Genomic DNA, 21,181 nt, shown 5'->3' with positions numbered 1-21,181 from the left:
GAACCTGAAATTGCCTCTCCAGGACCATGGGGGTAAAGACCAAGGATAAGAGAGCAGTAATGTTTTCTGGCCTAAGGAGAGTGAGTTTCTGAATTTTATTTATGTTAATGTCCTTCTTGTTTTGAGATGGAAGTCCAGGGATATAAGATCTGCTATTTTCTTTCTCATTTTAAGCAGTCCTGAGATTCAAGTGAGACTGCTGGGAGAATGTGTTCAATGGAGATCAGAGAATATTCAGAGATTAGGAGGCTCAGAAAGCGCAGTTTCTCAGTCAGTAAGTTCTCTCCCCATGAACAGACTCACTCTTCTAGATTTATGACTTTTACTCTGTGACATGGGGTAGTAACTTAACCTTTCTTAGAATTTGGTCCCTTAGTTTTGGTTAGAAACAATCTTCTTAGTTCCCACTCCACCAAGTCTAATCTGCATTAGAGGCCAGCACCAGGTTTCTAGGGTCTCTGCCTACAACTTTACTGGTGAGGGGAAGGCTTAAGTGAGTGAAGAAATTGTAAGATGAGAGAAGGGTGATTCTGTCCTTGTCCATCCTTCTCTCTTATCCCTTGTTTTTTTCAGCAGTCATGTTTTCAGATGTCAAGAATAGCTTTCCCTCAGTAGGATAATTTCATGATGCTGTTTGCTATATTTAGCCTATGAAGAATGTAGTAAGGGAAAGTCCATGTCACTCAGTATCATGATGGAAAAGACATATTCTATGGGCCCAGGTTGGTCTAGTCTCACGCATTCCCAGTGTATACCTCTTGTAGGACAAGATATTGAGAGAAATGCTGAATTCTTCTCTAGTGTAACCTTTTTCTCCTGTGTCCACAGATTCCCTTAGAGAAGAATGGCTCCTGGAAATGGTTCCTTGGTGACTGAATTCATTCTGTGGGATTAACATATAGATCAGATCTCCAGCTTCCCTTGTTCTTCCTGTTTCTAGCAGTGTATAAGGTCACTGTGTGGGGAAATTTGGGCTTGATAACTCTAATTGTGCTGAATTCACACCTGCACGCTCCCATGTACTTTTTCCTCTTTAACTTGTCCTTCATAGACCTCTGCTATTCTTCAGTATTTGCACCAAAAATGCTGATACATTTCTTATCAAAGAACGTTATCTCTTTCATGGAGTATACGACTCAGCTCCATTTTTTCTGTACTTTTGGCATTTCTGGAGGCTATATGTTGACACCAATGGCCTATGATCACTATGTGGCCATCTGTAAACCATTTTTGTATAACATTGTCACGTCCCCTAAAGTGTGTTCCAGCTTCATGCTCGGTTCATTCTTGATGGCATTTTCTGGTACCATGGTCCACATAGGATGCATGCTGAAACTGACCTTCTGTGATGCAAACATCGTCAACCACTATTTGTGTTACATCCTTCCTGGTCTCCTGTTCTCCTGCATGAGCACCTACATCAATGAGCTGGTTGTTTTCATTGTGGTGGGCATAACATCATTGTGCCCAGTCTCACCATCTTTGTCTCGTATGGTTTCATCCTCTGCAGCATCCTCCACATCAATTCCAAAGACTTCAGTACCTGCAGTTCCCACATAATTGCTATTTCTCTATTCTTTGGATCAGGTGCAATTATGTATCTCAAGCCATCTTCTGCTGTGTCTATGGATAAGGGAAAAATCTCTTCTGTCTTTTATACCAATGTGATTCCCATGATGAACCCCTTAATCAACAGTTTGAGGAACAAAGATGTTAAACTTGCTCTGAGAAAACTCCTGAAGAGGAGAAAATTTTGATTAGAATCTTTGTCTCTGTGCAGGTAGTCACAGAACAGGGAGATTTGTGTGTTTATTTACAATTTTGTTAGCAGCAGCCTTCTAAGCCTATTTTTTTCCTCACAATGGTGATGGAAATTTGATGCTTTTCACTATTGTTTTCTACTTTTTTAGAGTAGTCTGCTTCCTTTCCTCACAATTTCCTTTCCTTTTCCTCATTTTTCTATTTAAGAGTAGCATGAAGGAAGAAATTTATCTGTTTTCTTTCTATTTTCATTATCTACATTCTTTATTTCCCCTGGGAAAAGATGAATTGTTCTGCTAATGATCAATAAAGTAACACTAGTGTGATGTCTTTCATTTGGCAATATCTTAATTGCTACTTGGAACTTGCCTTTGGAAGCATGAATCAGATAATCTGTACCTACTCCTTTTTTTTCCCATCCTGTAGTGGATAGGAATATGACCCCTTCAAATGCTGGGGCTTCACAATTATAGCAGGTTCCATAATGACCTTCAAATATATCCCACTTTGCAGAGGTAAACACTGTACATTAAACTTCTTTCGTTTTACTTGAGAGATTTTATAGTTGCCTTTCTACCCTCAGAGTAGTACATAATAGATTGTCCATATGTATTTATTACATGGATGGAATAATGAAACTCAGATAGATTAATGATTTAAAGTCACAAAGCTTGTTTATGAAAAAATCTAAAATAGAGTGTTAGCCTCTTGTTTTCAAGTCTACTGCTCTTTTTTTTTTTTTTTTCAGTGTGGAAGATTGGCCCTGAGCTAACATCTGTCCCAGTCTTCCTCTATTTTATTATATGGGCTTCCTCAACAGCATGGCTTGATGAATGGTGTGCAGGTCCATGCCCAGGATGTGGACCCCTGAACCCCAGGCCACGAAAGCAGAGTTTGTGACCTTAACCACTATGCCATTGGCCTGGCCCCATCACGTTTATTACTCTTTAGAGTATACTTTCTGTCTACCTACTTTTATTTTTATTTTAGTAGACATGAAATATGAGAAAGCATTTCCATTTTGAAAAGCTATTTCCATACACACAAAAGAACCTGAGATGTTTTCAGGGCCTTATAATTCAGTGAACAAGAAATAGGAGGAATAATTTCCCAGGGACAAGTTATTAGTTCATGACCAATGGAGACATGTGGCCAATAAAGAAGAGGTCCCTCAGTAGGGAATGGACAGTGAGATTTAGAAACCACATTTCATTCTGAATGTTTATCCTGTTCTGTAGAGTACTGTAACTATCTTTCTGTCCATAAAGTACTGCACTCATCATCGACTTTTCTTAAAACTTTTATTAAAACTTATAATACATAATGACCAAACATTAATAGTCGTTTGGGAATGAAGACCATTGGTTACGGTCACATTTGTGTGGAAACAGATAGAGACGGGACAACATCTTAAGGAGGTTATATACTGAGTGGAAGAAGGAATAGAAAATAAAATAATGAGAAAAGACAGCCCTTTCTATGTCTCTCTTCTCCTTTCTGAAAAAAATCTTACAAATATTATAGGAGTCAGCCTTCCAGAAAGGATGAAAGCTTAAGTTATTTGATATTAAAAACATTTACAGGGCTGTTGCACCTGGGAACAAGTAAATCATTCCTAGTTTTCATGGCTTCCATATGCTATGCCCATATGGATTTTAAAGTACAAAAACCTCAAATTGTAGCTGGGAAAGCCATGACAATTTGAAAGAAATAATTGGTGAACAAATTAAATTTAGACAATTTCTCTCCTGGAATTTGATGTTGGATTATTTTTCTTTTGAGAAAACAGGTAAAAAGATGACCACTCCAATATCCTCAATGTGATGTGTCATGATAATTTAAACATGTTCTAAGATAACTGTAATAACATTTACTATTTTACTGTTTTTCTAATCTTCATTCAATATTTAGGTATTTTGCAATTTAGCGTAGTTGGATTGTTGGCTTTTGTTCATTTTTTTGTTTTTTAGACGTTCAGCATTGCTTAAATCTTTGACTTATGGTTTTAAATGACTGCTCATAACTTACCCCTTGACCCCAATATTAATATTTGAACGTACAAGGTGTTACAATGGCTCTTAGAAGTAGTGTTCCAGTTTTCTCTGCACTGTCACATCTGTCCCAGGGAAGAACTTTGGGATAAGTGGAGAAGGGGATCCTGGTTCCCATTTCATAGATGATGAAACTAATGCACAGAGATTTTCATGGCTTGTTCCAAATCACAATTTATAAGTGGTAGAGCTGAGATTAGGATTTGGGTGTTTTGATTCTAGATATATCAAGTTCTTACAAATTATATAAAATTTACCATACTTTTAAACATCAGTGAAACATGAACAATGGTTTCAATGAGTAAAAATGCCTCTGAACACAAACAAAAGCAAAATTTTCAAATAGGAAAACTGTTCCTAAAGAATCTTTCACATTTCGTTGACAGCCATTGCCTAATTTAGTATAGATGAATATGTTAATGGATATATTCTTATTTCATACTTCTCTATAGAATGAAAGGAAACACATAAGTTTAGTCTATAATAATCATTATTGTTAAAATGTGCTTCCTAAGTGCCAGAGTCAGCAGTAAGTTCTTACTTTCAAGATTACATTGAATTTTCACATCAATGATATTGGTAGGCAGCAATATGATTAGCCCATTCTGGCAGATTGCTAGCTATTCACCTCTTCTTCCACAGCACACATTTCCCAGTCATTCTTGCAGAATGATGTAGCATGTGACTGAGATTTAGACATTATGAACATCACCCCATGGCCATGGAGTGCCCTTTCCACATTCTCTTTGTGCTGGATGCAGATGACCATGAGACCCTACTTAGGTGTAAAGCTCTAAAGAAAAGCCAGAGAGGGAATGCAACAGATTTAAGAGAGGGAATGGAAGAATGGATGGAACTACCATCAAGTAGGGGCACATAGAGGGCTCTGAGTTGCTGACAGTAATCTATTTATAGATCTCCATGGTAATTATAAGCTGTTAATTTTATAATAGGCATTTGAAGTGTATATTTTATAGACTTCTACATATCTATTTATGTTGTTTCACAATAAATTAAGGTTACAAAACTTTGATTATACTTCTACTTAAACTGAGCATTAAACTAATCCCTAAGCAAAGGATGAGAATGACAATCCAAGTAGATGGGAACAGCCTTGCTAGCATAGATTGGCTCACACAGAAGAAACCAGCAGAGGTTGAGTAACACGTGCAAAGTAATCTAGACCTGTCCAGGGCAGAGATAATCCCTTTACCGCACTCAGTGACGAATTTCTTCCAGTGTCTGTGGGAGGAGGAAAAAGAATGTAAAATCCTACTTTATAGATTTGTGGTAGGTATAAAACATTATATTTAGTTTAATGGTATAGTAGAGAGGGTATAGTTCTCATTCCACATCATACAATTTCATTTTCTATTTTTTCTTTTTTGGAGGAAGATTAGCCCTGAGCTAACTGCTGCCAATCCTCCTCTTCTTGCTGTGAAAGACCGGCCCTGAGCTAATATCCATGCCCATCTTCCTCTGCTTTATACGTGGGATGCCTACTACAGCATGGCTTGCCCAGTGGCCCGATGTCCTCACCCAGGATCCGAATTGGCGAACCCCAGGCCTCCAAGAAACAGAACGTGTGAGCCTAACCGCTGCGCCACCGGACCGGCCCCTAATTTCATTTTCTTAACCCTTTCTACTTTCTTTATAGAGTCTTTTCCCTAAAGAACTTCTTCATGCATTACTTTGAAAAGGTCATTGATGAGAAGAATTTGGGGATATAGAAATATAGAAATGTTTAGGCATAGAGAAAAGACTGTTCTTCAATCTCCAGAGTGTTATAAAACATAATGATTGAATCAGAGCCAGGGATCACAATTGCAATTGAAGTTTAGGGATGACTCATCAGTAAAGAACTTTGTGTCTAGTCCCAGAATATTGGGTTAAAGCACTTTATATTCCACCTACCTGTCTGGATAAGCATTGTTCCTGGATAACAGCATGGGCTTTAATCTGAATACCTGAATACGGAACTCAGGTTATCTCTGTTTAGTAAAGCAGAGAGTGAATAAGTAGTTGGCCCTTGGTTTTTGAATGTTTGTACTTATAATGGAATCGTCATGATTATTAACTTTCTATAAACTGGTTAGAACATGGAGCTTGCCTTGGATTCCAAGTAAATGATTTTATTTATAAAAAATGATGGTAAAATAGCATGATGACATAGTACTGAAAATAAACATTTTGTTAGTTATTGCTAGGAATTATAATTTATAGGCAGAGTTTATTAAGATTAGTTTTTCACACTGTAGTAGTTTTGATACGAATAAATCTTGTTTTTAGGACATTTGAAATTGCAGGAAGGCTTTCCCCTGAAGACTTAGTGTTCCTTCTCTCCATTCTATGAGTTATATGTAGAGACTTTGTAGAGAATTTACGATTTAGCAAAGTTCAGAGGAAACAGTTTTTTATTAGTGCATCATTGATAAGACAGTTGATACTCGAATAGGGTAAATCCCAGATAACTGTACTTCTTTTCAAGTAATACATGTACTGTCACAATTTGGGACTTACTAGGACACATTTCTGAGTTCTACTGTCCAAAAATTCAGTTGTCCATTGCCTTTACACAGAGTATTTTCATGACTTTGATTTGTTCAGAAATTTCAAATTGGCAAATTTCAAGGAAAGGAGAGTGGCTTTTAAACATGGCCACTTGGTTTTGAGCAAAGGATGATAGTTAAATGCACTGGTCACACAAGTCGTAGTTTGTCAGGTCCTCCTTCTGTTTCTCTGGGGGGTTTTTTTTGTTTTTTTTTTAATTAATGTTATGATAGATTACAACCTTGTGAGATTTCAGTTGTACATTTTTGTTAGTCATGTTGTGGGTACACCACTTCACCCTCTGTGCCCTCCCCCCACCCCCCCTTTTCCCTGGTAACCACCGATCAGATCTCCTTATCAATATACTAACTTCCACCTATGAGTGGAGTCATATTGAGTTCGTCTTTCTCTGACTGGCTTATTTCGCTTAACATAATACTCTCGAGGTCCATCCACGTTGTTGTGAATGGGCCAATTTTGTCTTTTTTTATGGCTGAGTAGTATTCCATTGTGTATATATACCACATGTTCTTTATCCAATCATCAGTTTCTGGGCATGTAGGTTGGTTCCACGTCTTGGCTATTGTAAATAATGCTGCGATGAACATAGGGGTGCAACAGACTCTTGAGATTTCTGATGTCAGGTTCTTAGGATAGATACCCAGTAATGGGATGGCTGGGTCATAGGGTATTTCTATTTTTAACTTTTTGAGAAATCTCCATACTGTTTTCCATAGTGGCTGTACCAGTTTGCATTCCCACCAACAGTGTATGAGGGTTCCTTTTTCTCCACATCCTCTCCAACATTTGTCACTCTTGGTTTTGGATGTTTTTGCCAATCTAACGGGTGTAAGGTGATATCTTAGTGTAGTTTTGATTTGCATTTCCCTGATGATTAGCGATGATGAACATTTTTTCATGTGTCTATTGGCCATATTCATATCTTCTTTTGAGAAATGTCTGTTCATGTCCTCTGCCCATTTTTTGATCGGGTTGTTTGTTTTTTTTGTTGCTAATCAGTGTGAGTTCTTTGTATATTATGGAGATTAACCCTTTGTCAGATAAGTGGCTTGTAAATATTTTTTCCCAATTAGTGAGCTGTTCTTTTGTTTCAATCCTGTTTTCCCTTGCCTTGAAGAAGCTCTTTAGTCTGATGAAGTCCCATTTGTTTATTCTTTCTATTGTTTCCCTCAACTGAGGAGTTACAGTGTCCGAAAAGATTCTTTTGAAACTGATGTCAAAGAGTGTACTGCCTATATTATCTTCCAAAAGACTTATTGTCTCAGGCCTAATCTTTAGGTCTTTGATCCATTTTGAGTTTATTTTGCTGTGTGGTGAAAAAGAATGGTCAATTTTCAATCTTTTGCATGTGGCTGTCCAGTTTTCCCAGCACCATTTGTTGAAGAGACTTTCTTTTCTCCATTGTAGGCCCTCTGCTCCTTTGTCGAAGATTAGCTGTCCATAGATGTGTGGTTTTATCTCTGGGCTTTCAATTCTGTTCCATTGATCTGTGGACCTGTTTTTGTACCAGTACCATGCTGTTTTGATCACTGTAGCTTTGTAGTATGTTTTGAAATCGGGGATTGTGATTCCGCCGGCTTTGTTTTTGCTCAGGATTGCTTTAGCAATTCGCGGTCTTTTGTTGCCCCATATGAATTTTAGGATTGTTTGTTCAATTTCTGTGAAGAATGTTCTTGGGATTCTGATTGGGATAGCATTGAATCTGTATATTGCTTTAGGTAGTATGGACATTTTAACTATGTTTATTCTTCCAATCCATGTGCAAGGAATGTCTTTCCATCTCTTTATATCATCGTCAATTTCTTTCAAGAAAGTCTTGTAGTTTTCATTGTATAGATCCTTCACTTCCTTGGTTAAGTTTATCCCGAGGTATTTTATTCTTTTCGTTGCGATTGTGAATGGGATTGAGTTCTTGAGTTCTTTTTCTGTTAGTTCATTGTTAGTGTATAGAAATGCTACTGATTTATGCACGTTAATTTTATACCCTGCTACTTTGCTGTAGTTGTTGATTATTTCTAATAGTTTTTCTGTGGATTCTTTGGGGTTTTCTATATATAAGATCATGTCGTCTGCAAACAGCGAGAGTTTTACTTCTTCGTTGCCTTTTTGGATTCCTTTTATTTCTTTTTCCTGCAGAATTGCTCTGGCCAGCACCTCCAGTACTATGTTGAATAGGAGTGGTGAAAGTGGGCATCCTTGTCTTGTTCCTGTCCTCAGCAGGATGGCTTTCAGTTTTTGTCCATTGAGTATGATGTTGGCTGTGGGTCTATCATATATGGCCTTTATTATGTTGAGGTACTTTCCTTCTATACCCATTTTACTGAGGGTTTTTATCATAAATGGGTGTTGGATCTTGTCGAATGCTTTCTCTGCATCTATTGAGATGATCATGTGGTTTTTGTTTTTCATTTTGTTGATGTAGTGTATCACGTTGATTGACTTGCGGATGTTGAACCATCCCTGTGTCCCTGGTATAAATCCCACTTGATCATGGTGTATAATCTTTTTGATGTATTGCTGTATTCGGTTTGCCAAAATTTTCTTGAGGATTTTTGCATCTATGTTCATCAGTGATATCGGCCTGTAGTTCTCCTTCTTTGTGTTGTCCTTGTCAGGTTTGGGGATCAGAGTGATGTTGGCTTCATAGAATGTGTTAGGGAGTTCTCCATCTTTCTCAATTTTCTGGAACAGTTTGAGGAGAATAGGTATTAAGTCTTCTTTGAATGTTTGGTAGAATTCTCCAGAGAAGCCGTCTGGTCCTGGACTCTTATTTTTGGGGAGGTTTTTGATTACTGTTTCTATTTCCTTACTTGTGATTGGCCTATTCAGATTCTAAATTTCTTCCTGATTCAGTTTGGGGAGATTGTAGGAGTCTAGGAATTTGTCCATTTCTTCCAGGTTGTTCAATTTGTTGGCATATAGTTTTTCATAGTATTCTCTTATGATCTCTTGTATTTCATTGGTATCTGTTGTGATTTCTCCTCTGTCATTCCTAATTTTATTAATTTGTGATTTCTCTCTTCTTTTCTTGGTGAGTCTGGCTAGGGGTTTGTCAATTTTGTTAATTCTTTCGAAGAACCAACTCTTTGTTTCATTGATCCTTTCTATTGTCTTTTTTGTTTCAATATCATTTATTTCTGCTCTTATTTTTATTATTTCCCTCCTTCTACTGACTCTGGGCTTTGTTTGTTCTTCTTTTTCTAGTTCTGTTAGGTGTCGTTTGAGGTTGCTTACGTGAGCTTTTTCTTGTTTAGTGAGGTGAGCCTGTATTGCGATGAATTTCCCTCTTAGGACTGCTTTTGCTGCATCCCAAATGATTTGGTATGTCGTGTTCTCATTTTCATTAGTCTCCAGATAAAATTTGATTTCTTCTTTAATTTTTTCATAATGCATTGTTTGTTGAGAAGCGTGTTGTTTAGTCTTCACATTTTTGAACCTTTCTCTGCTTTTTTCTTGTAGTTGATTTCTAGTTTAATAGCATTATGATCAGAAAAGATGCTTGATATTATTTCAACTCTCTTGTATTTATTGATGTTTGCTTTGGTTCCCAAAATATGGTCAATCCTTGAGAACATTCCATGTGCACTTGAGAAGAATGTGTAACCTGCTGTTTTTGGATGAAGTGTTCTATATATATCTATTAAGTCCATCTGGTCTAATTTTTCATTTAATTCTATTATTTCCTTGTTGATTTTCTGTCTGGATGTTCTGTCCATTGGTGTTAATGGTGTGTTGAGGTCCCCTGCTATTATTGTATTGTTGTTGATGTCTTCTTTTAGTTCTATTAAGAGTTGCTTTACAAATTTTGGTGCTCCTGTGTTGGGTGCGTATATATTTATAAGTGTTATATCTCCTTGGTGGAGAGTCCCTTTTATCATTATATACTGTCCCTCTTTATCTTTCTTTATCTGTTTTGCTTTGAAATCTACCTTGTCTGATATTAGTATAGCGACACCTGCCTTCTTTTGTTCATTATTAGCTTGGAGTATTGTTCTCCATCCCTTCACTCTGAGTCTGTGTTTGTCTTTGGGGCTGAGGTGTGTTTCCTGGAGGCAGCATATTGTTGGATCTTGTTCTTTGATCCATCCTGCCACTCTGTGTCTTTTGATTGGGGAGATCAATCCATTTACATTTAGAGTGATTATTGAGATGTGGGGGCCTACCACTACCATGTTGTGTCTTGTTTTCCAGTTTTCTTCAATTTCCTTTGTTTCTCGTCCCATGGTTTAATCTGTTCTGATGTAGAGCTGCTGCTCTCTGTTGTTGTCCTTCTACTTATCTCCTCTGCTCTTGGCTTTGTAGCCCCTTTCCTTTTTTGGATTTTTCAGGAATGAGGGTTTTCCTGAGGATTTCCTGAAGAGGAGGTTTTGTGGCAATGAACTCCCTTAATTTTTGTTTATCTGGGAAAGTTTTTATTTCTCCATCATATTTGAAGGATATTTTCGCTGGGTAGAGAATTCTCGGCTGTAGATTTTTGTCCTTCAGATTTTTGAATATATCATTCCACTCTCTTCTAGCCTGTAAAGTTTCTGCTGAGAAATCTGCTGATAGCCTGATGGGGGTTCCTTTGTAGGTTAGTTTCTTTTGCCTGGCTGTCCTTAGTATTTTCTCCTTGTCGTTGACTTTTGCTAGCTTCATTACTATATGCCGTGGAGTTGGTCTTCTTGCATTGATAAAGTTTGGAGATCTATTGGCTTCTGTCACCTGAAGATCCATCTCTATCACCAGATTTGGGAAGTTCTCAGCCATTATTTCTTTGAATAGGCTTTCTGCACCTTTCTCCTTCTCTTCTCTCTCTGGTATACCTATAATCCTTACGTTGAATCTCCTAATTGTGTCTGATAATTCTCAGAGAGTTTCTTCATTTCTTTTTAGTCTTGCTTCTCTCTCCTCCTCTGCCTGCAGCAATTCTATATTGCCATCTTCCAAATTGCTAATTCTTTCCTCCATATTATCGGCCCTACTGTTCAGAGCATCTAGATTTTTCTTAATCTCCTCTATTGTGTTCTTCATTTCCAATATTTCTGTTTGGTTCTTCTTTATCGTATCAAACTCTTTTGTGACATAGCTCCTGAACTCGTTGAGTTGTCGGTCAGAATTCTCTCTTAACTCATTGAGAATCTTAATGATGGCTGTTTTGAAGTCATCATCATTTAGGTTATATATCTCATTTTCTTTGGGATTGTTTTCTGTGTATTTGTTACTTTCTTTCTGTTCTGGAGATTTAATGTATTTTTTCATATTGCTTGATGTTGTTTATTTGTGCCTCCGCATGGAGATAGAGTTTAGTTGCTCCTTTCACTTGTTTCAGCTGCTGCGGTGGGGGAGCCGCTGTTTATACTGCACCAACCAGGAACCCTGTCCGTAGTTGCTAACTGGGCCTGGGCCCGGGCCCCTCCTCGTAGTCACAGTGGTCCTTTGGATTCGCTCCTCTGCCGTGGGGGCCGTCACAGGGGGGCTTCAGGCTGCTGGTGCCTACTGTTGCAGCCCACCTAGATGTGCTCCCTCCTTGGGGTCTGCAATGGTGTTATGGGCTTTTCCAGCGGCCAGGGGTGGGATCACTTATATTTGTCGCTCCGTTGCTGTCGGCACCCACAAAATCTCACTTGTCCTCTATGGGTCGCAGGAGAGCTATTGGCATCTTCTACAGTCTGTGGTTAGTTCACCTAGCTATGCTGTTTTTGCCCTGGGGTCTTCCAGCCTTGTGGCTGTCAGCTGGGTGGTTTCTACTGGTGCTGTGCAGAGGCTTTCCCTAAGGCTGCTGTGAGCCTGTAGGGTTTCCCCCTAAGCTACGGAGCTGGGTCTCTGGATCTCCCCCCAGCCCCAGTCCTCTCCGAGATCTCCAGCAATCCCTAGTCCCACGGGGCGGGCAACGGCAGCTGGAGGTCACCCCACCCTCTGGGATTCTCTCTGGGACTCTCCCGGAGCCGTGAATGCTGGGCGTGGCCCCTCCGCTAATGGCAGACAGAGAGTTTTGTCTGCTGCCTGGGCAGAATTCTGTAACTTCCCCTCCGGGGCGCAGAGCGGGCCTATGGAACTTCCCCCAGCCCCAGTCCTCTCTGAGATCTCCGGCAATCCCTAGTCCCACGGGGCAGGCAACGGCAGCTGGGGGTCGCCCCGCCCTCTGGGATTCTCTCCGGGGCTTTTCTGGAGTTGAGTGCTGGGCGTGGCCCCTCCGCTAATGGCAGACAGAGAGTTTTGTCTGCTGCCCGGGCGGAACTCCAGAGCTTCCCCTCCGGGTCGCAGAGCCAGCCTTTGAAACTTCCCCCAGCCCCAGTCCTCTCCAAGATCTCCAGCAATCCCTAGTCCCACCGTGCCGGCAGTGGCAGCAGGGAGACCTCCGTACCCTCAGCGACTCTCTCTGGGACTCTCCGGGAGCCGTGAACACCAGGCAGGGTCTCCCCGCCAATGGCAGGGAGAGGCTCTCCCCGCGGGCCCAGGTGTGCAACTCCAAAGTTTCCCTCTGCGTTTAGGAGTAATTGCGGGGGGTTTAGGTAGGGTTCTGGTCACCTGTTTCCACCATCGCTCCTCTGTTGTGTGCTCGCTCCTGCCCTAGATGTGTGTAGGTCTTCTGGGGACGTCCGTTGGAAGAAAGCCGCTTGTGGGTACTAGGCTGCTCGGTCGGGGTTGGAGAGTTTTCACCTATTTCCACATCCTCCTGGAGGAAAGTCCATCCGCCTTCCGATGTATAGTCGCGTGGGTGTCTCAGACGTCCTGAGATGCTGTCTGGATAAACTTTGTCAAGCGATAAGTGTCCAAATAATTGTAGACTCGAAGGGGGAGAGACAAAGAGGACTACTCACGGTGCCATCTTGGATCTCCTCCCTCTGTTTCTCTGTTTTTGCTCATATTTTAAGAAAAAAATACAGTCAGGCTAGCCAGTTCTTAATCATAACACCTATTTTAAGCCTTATAGTCAAACTTTCTTTGTAATGGATGTACAGAGTTCATTGACCTCCCCGCCTTCCAAGGACACTGGGCCTGGGCCCTACATGAAGGAACGTGTCTGGCCTCGAGGCCAAAGATGACCACTTAGGCCCTGACTCTAGTGCACAAGTTACAAAAAATATGTCCTGCATCATGTTCCATGTCTGGGTTAGCCACCCCCGACGTGCACCTGACTGGACTTTAGAAACATCCCACCCATGGAAACAAGAAGAAATAACTCAAAGTATACAAATGTCTAAAACCCTGAGTCAGAGCCCAGAGAAACCTTAGGATAAAAGGGAGTCACAGACATAGAACAATTGGGAGTCTCACTGAGGAAAGGGCGCTTTGCCTCAGACCCAGACAATCGGCACTCCCACCCTCCATACAAACTGTTGAGACTTCCCCAGCTGATTGTGGTGTGGATGTAGTAAGTACTGATTTGTTGTTCCTCTCTATCCCCTCTCCTCATTCTGTTTCCCTTTATCAATAGACTTTGATTGCTTAAACAACCAAGTAGCCTTGGCGGTACCTGTCATTCCTTGCCCTTTGAGGCTGCGGGCAACACTGGGAAACTTTGGTTGTTACAGAATTCCCATGAGAGAGCCTAGTGTCTCTTTTTTAATATCACAAGCACATGTGGAGATTTCTTGGGTGCTTTCTAACCTCAATTCATGAAATTAATAATTTTCTCCTCACCTTGGATCCTTTTCCAAAATACTGCATCATAAATTTACCTTCTTTAACCAATTTTATGAGCATAGTAGTTTCAAAATCATATGTGATATACTGGGAATATGTTAAACATAGATCTTAGATCATAGATATAGAAAGTGAAGAAAAATCTTCAAAGTGAAATCTAAAATTAAAACTTCAGAAGGCATTATCTTTAAGTGCCTGCTGTAATCTAAATGTTTGTGTCCTCTTCAAAGCCATGTGTTGAAACCAAATCTTCAATGTATTAGTAGTTGAGGACTTTGGAAGTTGATTAGGTCATGAGAGTGGAGCCCTTATTAGTAGGATCAGTGTCCTTATCAGAGAGTTCCGCTGTCTCTTTGGCCATGTAAGGACATAGCAGGAAGATGGAATTCTATGAACAAGGACACTGAATCTGCCAGTGCCTTGATCTTGCACTTCCCAGGTTTCAAAACTATGAGAAATAAATATTTCTTATTTGTAAGGTGTTCAGTCTATAGATTTTGATATAGCAGCCCAAATGGATTTATACAATGCCTAAATGGTCTTTCTCATATTTATCTCTTTAGAGTTGCTATGTAAAAAAAAAATATCCTGTAATTGTGAAAAGACAAGACATTGTTTTCTGTTCAGAGGCACTTCTTTTATTTTGTGAGGAAGATTAGCCCTGAGCTAACATCTGTTGCTAATCTTCTTCATGGACTGGCCTTGTGCTGAGAAAACTCACACTAATAAGCCTGTCCAGACACTGGTCACTTCTAGTTTTTTGTATTAGACCAATCTGCTTTACATCTTCTAGTGGTTCCAGGCATCTGGAGCATGTTGGGTCACATCAGCATTCCAAAACAAGCAAAACTGAAGCCAGTTCCTCAGGCAGCCCCCACATAAGTTGGGTCATTGGAAGCAAAATACACCTTTTCCCCTTACCAAGGAGAAAGAAGGGAAAGGATTTTATACTGCTAGTTTTCTGCTGCAACAGGGCAGGGGCCATAGTGACTTCTAACTAAAATTGCTATCTGTGTTCTCTCTCACATAGGGCAGCTAAACGATTCCATGTCCTGTGTCTCCTCAACTTTCTGAGACAGGCTATTTAGAAGCCACTCTTCTGGAATTCCCCAAGTAAAGTCAGGACATTAGATGCATGGTTTAGCAATTTCCCTCCCAAGAAGAAACTAGGAACTGGGTTTCTTTTTCTAATCAAAACATGCCATACAAGGGTAGGTATTAAGAGAAGAAGAAATCTTGAATTTCCCTAACAGCTTCATTATGAGTGGTTTCACACTTAAAACTGGGTGCAGGACAATCTTAACTACTATCTAGAGTTCTTACAAAGGGAGCCTGTGCATGAACTGTTTTTGAGTCACTGTGTTCATAGGGATAAGATGGTCTAGGTTTCCTCTTCTGGCATTTTTATGAAAGGGAAATGGGAGTTTGTTTGTGGCTCTTCCTTGGGGGATGTACAATCCCAACAGTGACGAGAAAACTTGAGTAAGATTTTGAGTCCCTGAGGAACTGAAGACAGTTTATGGTCCTGAATGTAAATACAATCCCCTTAGTTCCCTATTACACCAAGAAACTGGTCCCTTGGGAAGAGATTGAGTAAACTTCTGCGTTGTTTATAACAATGATTCCATCATTACACTCACATTAAATCTTCTGTGACTTGCCAAGTGTCACAAATAATTAAAATAAAAACTGTTTATTTTTCTCTGCTGCTTGAGAGGACTGAAAGTCATAATCAGAAATTATGATTTGTAGTTCTGAATGATTTCCAAGGCATATCAGAAATTAAGTGTGGACACATCCTCTTATATTCAAAAGAACCAAAGCCTCAGTGCCTGAAATTGTCCTTCCAGGACAACAGGGGTAATAATAGTGATAAGCAAGCACCGATGTTTTCTGACTTAAGGAGGGTGAGTTTCTGAATTCCATTTATATTGATGTTTTCCTTGTTTGAGATGGAATACTGAAGATCTAAGATATGCCATTTTCTCTGCCATTTTTGCAGTCCCTGAGACTCAATTGAAAGTGACAGAAAAATCTATTAGAGAGGTGGCGCAGGAAATGGTCAGAGAAATTAAGGGGCTCAGAGGGTGCAATTCATCAGTTAGTAAGTTTCCTCTCTTCCAGTGAAACTCTCACTTTTCTACATTTATGGCTCTTATTCTGTGACATGGGGAAGTAATCTCCCATAGAATCTCTCATAGAGTCCCTTAGTTTTGGATTAGAAACAATGTTTTGGGTTCCCACCCCGTCATGTCTAGTCTGCATTTGAGGCCAATATCAGCAACTAATGTCTTGGTCTCTAATTTTACTAGTAAAAGAGGGGTCAAGTGAATGAAAAAATGTAGAGATGAGAGAAAAGTTATTCCCTCTAGATCCATCTTTCTTTTCTTTTATCCTTTGGTTCTTCCAACAGTTAGATTTTCATATGGCAGAAGTTCCCTTCACTCTGTAGGCTAAGTTTTGATATTCTTTGCTACCTGGCTTATAATGACTCTATAAGGAAAAGTCCATGTCACTCAGTTCTATGATGATGGTAAAGCAATTCTGTGGGTGCGTGTTAGCTTAGTCTCAGATATTCACAGTGCATATACCACACTTCTGAGAAGAGATATTGTGGAAAAGCTGTTTTTCCTCTATGTCACTTTTTTCTTCTTTGCTCACAGATCCTCTTAGAGAAGGATGGCTCGTGGAAATGGCTCTTTCATTACTCAATTCATTTTGGTGGGATTAACAGATCAACCAGATCTCAAGCTCCCTCTGTTCTTCTTATTTCTAGTAATGTATATTGTCACTGTGTTGGGAAATATGGGTTTGATAACTATAATTGGGCTGAATTCATACCTACACACGCCCATGTATTTTTTCCTTTTTAATTTATCTTTCATAGATTTATTTTATTCTTCTACCTTTACACCCAAAATGCTAGTTAACTTCATATTTAAGCAGAATATTATCTCCTACATGGGTTGCATGACACAGCTTTACTTTTTCTGCTTTTTTAGTATTTCTGAATGCTATGTGCTGACATCAATGGCCTATGATCGCTATGTGGCCATCCGTAAACCACTTTTGTATAGCGTTGTCATGTCCCCTAAAGTGTGTTCCAGCCTTATGCTTGGTTCATATTTTATGGCATTTTCTGGTGCCACGGCCCACACTGGATGTATGCTGAGACTGACCTTCTGTGATGCAAATACCATCAACCATTATTTGTGTGACATCTTCCCTCTGCTCCAGCTCTCGTGCACGAGCACCTACGTCAATGAGCTGGAAGTTTTCATTGTGGGGGGCATCAATGTCATTGTGCCCAGTGTCGCCATTTTTGTCTCTTACGGTTTCATCCTCTCCAGCATCCTCCACATCAGTTCCACAGAGGGCAGGTCCAAAGCATTCGGTACCTGCAGTTCCCACATTATTGCTGTTTCTCTCTTCTTTGGATCAGCTGCATTTATGTATCTCAAACCATCTTCTGCTGTGTCTATGGGTGAGGGAAAAATCTCTTCTGTCTTTTACACCAATACAGTTCCCTTGATGAATCCCTTAATTTATAGTTTGAGGAACAAAGATGTCAAAATTGCTCTGAGAAAAACCCTCAGTATGAGGAGGTTTTAATCAGAAACAGTATCTGTCTGTGCATTTAGTCCCAAGAAAGGGAGATTCTGTGTGTTTAAAATACTTTTAGTGGCAGCCTTCTTATCTTTTTTTTCTTAACATGGTGAAGGAAATTTGCATTTTTATATCTAAGTCTTCTTCTTTCTTCACCAATTGCACAGTATCTTCTCCAACTTTTTTGTACTTATTAATAACGTTAAGTAAGAAATACATTACCTCTGTCTTTTTATTGTCATTTTGAATTTTTTTTTCCACTAGGAAAAGATGAATGGTCTCTAAATGACTGAATTAGGTAACACTAGCGTGACATTCTATTAATAGGCATGTTCCTATCTGTTGCTCCCTATTAGAAGCATGAATCAGATACTTTGTTTCCCCTTTTATCTTTCCATTCTCTAATTGGAAAGAAAATGTCCTTTAAATGCCAAAGATTGAAGGTGCATAAAGACTATCAATTACAATCCATTTTGTGTCTATAAACATTTTGTATCAAGCTTCTTTTGGCAAAGAGTTTTCTTTTTTACCTTTTTATATCAAACTGGCTCACAACAGATTGTCAAAATATATGTTTTGCATGGATGTAAATGAGAATGTTAGAGTGGTTAATGATTTACATAAAGTCACACAGCTTCAAAAGAAAAAATCTAAACTAAACTCTTAGCCTCTGATTTCAAGTGTATTTATTACTCTTAAGTATACACTGTATCTTCTTCACTTATTATTTCTGTTTTAGTAGGCATGGAATATGCTAAATCATTTCTAATTTCATAGTTTGCTGAGCTTTATTCCAGGATGATATATGAATTTCTCTCAGACCAGGTATTCCTTTCTTTGGTTTTTGTTTAGCCAAACAGTTTGATGGTTCTTTTTATTGGAAAATGGAGACCTTTCGAACTAGTATATTGGTGAGTTGACTGGCTCAGATAGGAAGGTTACTTTTTCTGCAAAATGAAAAAACTGCATTTGGAATATTTACAAGTGTTTGTATTTTATATAACAGAGCATGGGAGATAAGGAGGCTACAAACGTGCCATTAAATCAGGACTCCGTAAGACATATGGCCAATAAATACAATCTCTCCATGTGGGGAGTTGTCATGAGGATTAGGAACTTCATTTCATTCTGAAATTATATCCTGTTCTGTAGAGTACTGTGAATATATTTCACTGTCCTTAAATCTTTGGTAAAACTATAGGCACAAGTATAGTAGTAGTGCTTTTGGGAATGAAGGTGAAAAACCTGTGGCCCCATTTTGGGAGGTGCGTAGAGAGAGAGCAGCAGCTAAAGGAGATTTTTAATAAGAGGTATTGAAACTCAAATTAGGAAGAATTTATAAAGTAAAAGATTGGACAGTGAAAGCCCCTACTTATGACTCTCTCCTTTCTGGAAAGCCCTAGAAATGTTATGAAGATCATAGAATTTCTCTGGAAAAATTGAAAGCTTAAATTATTTGATTTTGAAAAGTTATATTGACAGGGCTGGGGGACCTGGCAACAACTAAATCACTCCTGTTTTTGTTGGCTTCGATATGCTACTTCCATGTGGATTTTTAGGTACAAAATCTTCAAATTGCAGCAGTGACAACTTGAAAGAAATATTTGGTTAATGAATCAAATTGTAACATGTCTTTATTGGAAAATCTGTTGGATTTTTTTTATAAAAATGCAAAAAATGGTACTCAAAATCCTCAATATGATGTGTCAGTGACAGTGTGAATGTTTTCTAAGATACCTGCAATAATATTCATTATTTAACACTTTCCTAGTCTCTACTCAATATTTAGCTAATTTGAAATCTGTCATAGCTAGTTTTTGGCTTGTTTGATTTTTTGTAGACGTTTGGCATTACTAACTCCTTCACTTACAGTTTTAAAAGACCACAAATATCCCATTCTTTAAAGATTTTATTTTTTTTTCCTTTTTCTCCCCAAAGCCCCACAGTACGTAGTTGTATATTCTTCATTGTGGGCCCTTCTAGTTGTGGCAAATATCCCATTCTTTAATCTCAGTATCAACATGTTTCTTGTTAACTTTACAAGTTCTATTTACATATATTTATATAAAATAGTTGATCTTGGTTGCTGTTTCCTTTGCTTTTTTTTTTCTTTTTTACTTACTGTTCCTTTTGATAAACTTGTTTTTTCTTATAGGAAGAAATGTGTGTCTAAACAAGTAAATATATCTGAGCCATTTGGAAACCTATGTAGATATTTCAGAGGTGCATCCACTCTGTTATGAATTTTATCAAGATTTGAAGTTTCCCAGGAGAAGGTTAAACTTGGTCACTAGTTTTTCATTTCATGAGCCTGAAAATTCAAATGAAATCTCTTCATTTTCAGAAAAGATAAACTGGTTTTAAAATTTTTTATCTTTAACTAATGTGAAAAAAATAATAAAATAGTTTAAATACAGTTATAATAATTAAGGGTTGTAACTTTTTAAAAGGGGCAAACTAGTTTAGCAGCTTAAGTACATTTTAGTTAGCAATAAACACTACATATCTATCTATTTTGACTTTTTTCAAAATGAGCAATCAAGTCGGGGTACTTTACATGAACAACATAGTTATCCTTAGTAGATTTTGTACTTTTGTGTTAGGTGAATGGAACTGGCAAGTTTTGAGGGAAGATATGATTATATGAAAATTGTCACAGCTGAAAGTCAAACAGGTAAGCTAAGGAAGTCACCTATTCCTGAGTGCTAGGACAGAGCTATTTCTGAAGAAACATGAAAGACTAGAACTAGAAAGGGACAAGTATAAAATAATGGACAAAGAAAAGAGCTTACTCAGCACTGACATGTTGATGAGGAAATGTGAAGAAATTACCATTAATTTGATAGAATTCAGTCTGGAATCTATGGATTAAACTTCCGAATTAGTAAAGCCTGGTAAAGCTGAGATTCAATGATATATTTCAATTTGCTCTTGCATTATTCAGACGATAACCTTCTAATATCCTCTCAACAGCCACAAAAGAGCTCTTAGTCCCTAAATTTTTAAAACTCTTCTTGGTCTTAAAGGAAAGCGCACACTATAGGTAATTTCATCAATAAATTGTGATCTTTGTTTATTGAAACTGAAGTTTGGAATTTTGTTTCATTAATAAAGTTGATAAGTGTGATAGAATTCAAAGTGCTTTGTAATCAACTGTCTATTAAACTCTAGAGAGCGAAAAATTGTCTTTCAAATTTCAGAAAATTGGTGCTGTAGTTGATGTAATTTTGATATTTTACCCATTCTTTTTCTCCTGCTTGGATCCACCACCTCCTAATTTTCCTTACCCTATTACCCGTTCATCCCACCTTCTCAGAGGCATTTTCTGATTCCCAAAGACTTGATGAGGGCTTCCTTCTTTGCCTTGTATCCCATTGGTGTTTGTTCTACTATAGCATGTATTTCATTGCTTTATAAATGCTTTTTACATTTATTTGTCAATCTCAATAAAGAAGTAAAACTAGAAGCAGATTTTTCCCCTGTTGAAATGAATCAGTTTTTGACTAGAGCGCAATAAAAAAGTATGGATTAAACAAAACCATGTTTTAATGCCACCACTTGTA

The 21,181-nt window shown here is 38.6% G+C and overlaps 1 protein-coding gene and 1 pseudogene across 1 annotated transcript; both read left to right on the top strand.

Annotated features, from left to right (window-relative positions):
* Positions 1 to 844: 844 nt before the first annotated feature.
* On the top strand, positions 845 to 1,757 carry LOC139084291 (olfactory receptor 8B3-like; annotated as a pseudogene).
* A 14,934-nt stretch (positions 1,758 to 16,691) lies between these two features.
* Positions 16,692 to 17,624, top strand: LOC103550107 (olfactory receptor 8B3-like). The gene has a single exon (XM_008518845.2). The coding sequence runs from the start codon at positions 16,692 to 16,694 to the stop codon at positions 17,622 to 17,624; it is 933 nt and encodes a 310-aa protein (XP_008517067.2).
* Positions 17,625 to 21,181: the final 3,557 nt, after the last annotated feature.

The sequence above is a fragment of the Equus przewalskii genome, chromosome 6 (genome assembly GCF_037783145.1).
Source record: "Equus przewalskii isolate Varuska chromosome 6, EquPr2, whole genome shotgun sequence".
Taxonomy (NCBI): domain Eukaryota; kingdom Metazoa; phylum Chordata; class Mammalia; order Perissodactyla; family Equidae; genus Equus; species Equus przewalskii.
This window is presented reverse-complemented; position numbering and strand designations above follow the sequence as displayed.

Bases quoted from the DNA above. Each gene is read 5' to 3' on its own strand.
- LOC103550107 (XM_008518845.2), top strand. From the start codon at position 16,692: ATGGCTCGTGGAAATGGCTCTTTCATTACTCAATTCATTTTGGTGGGA.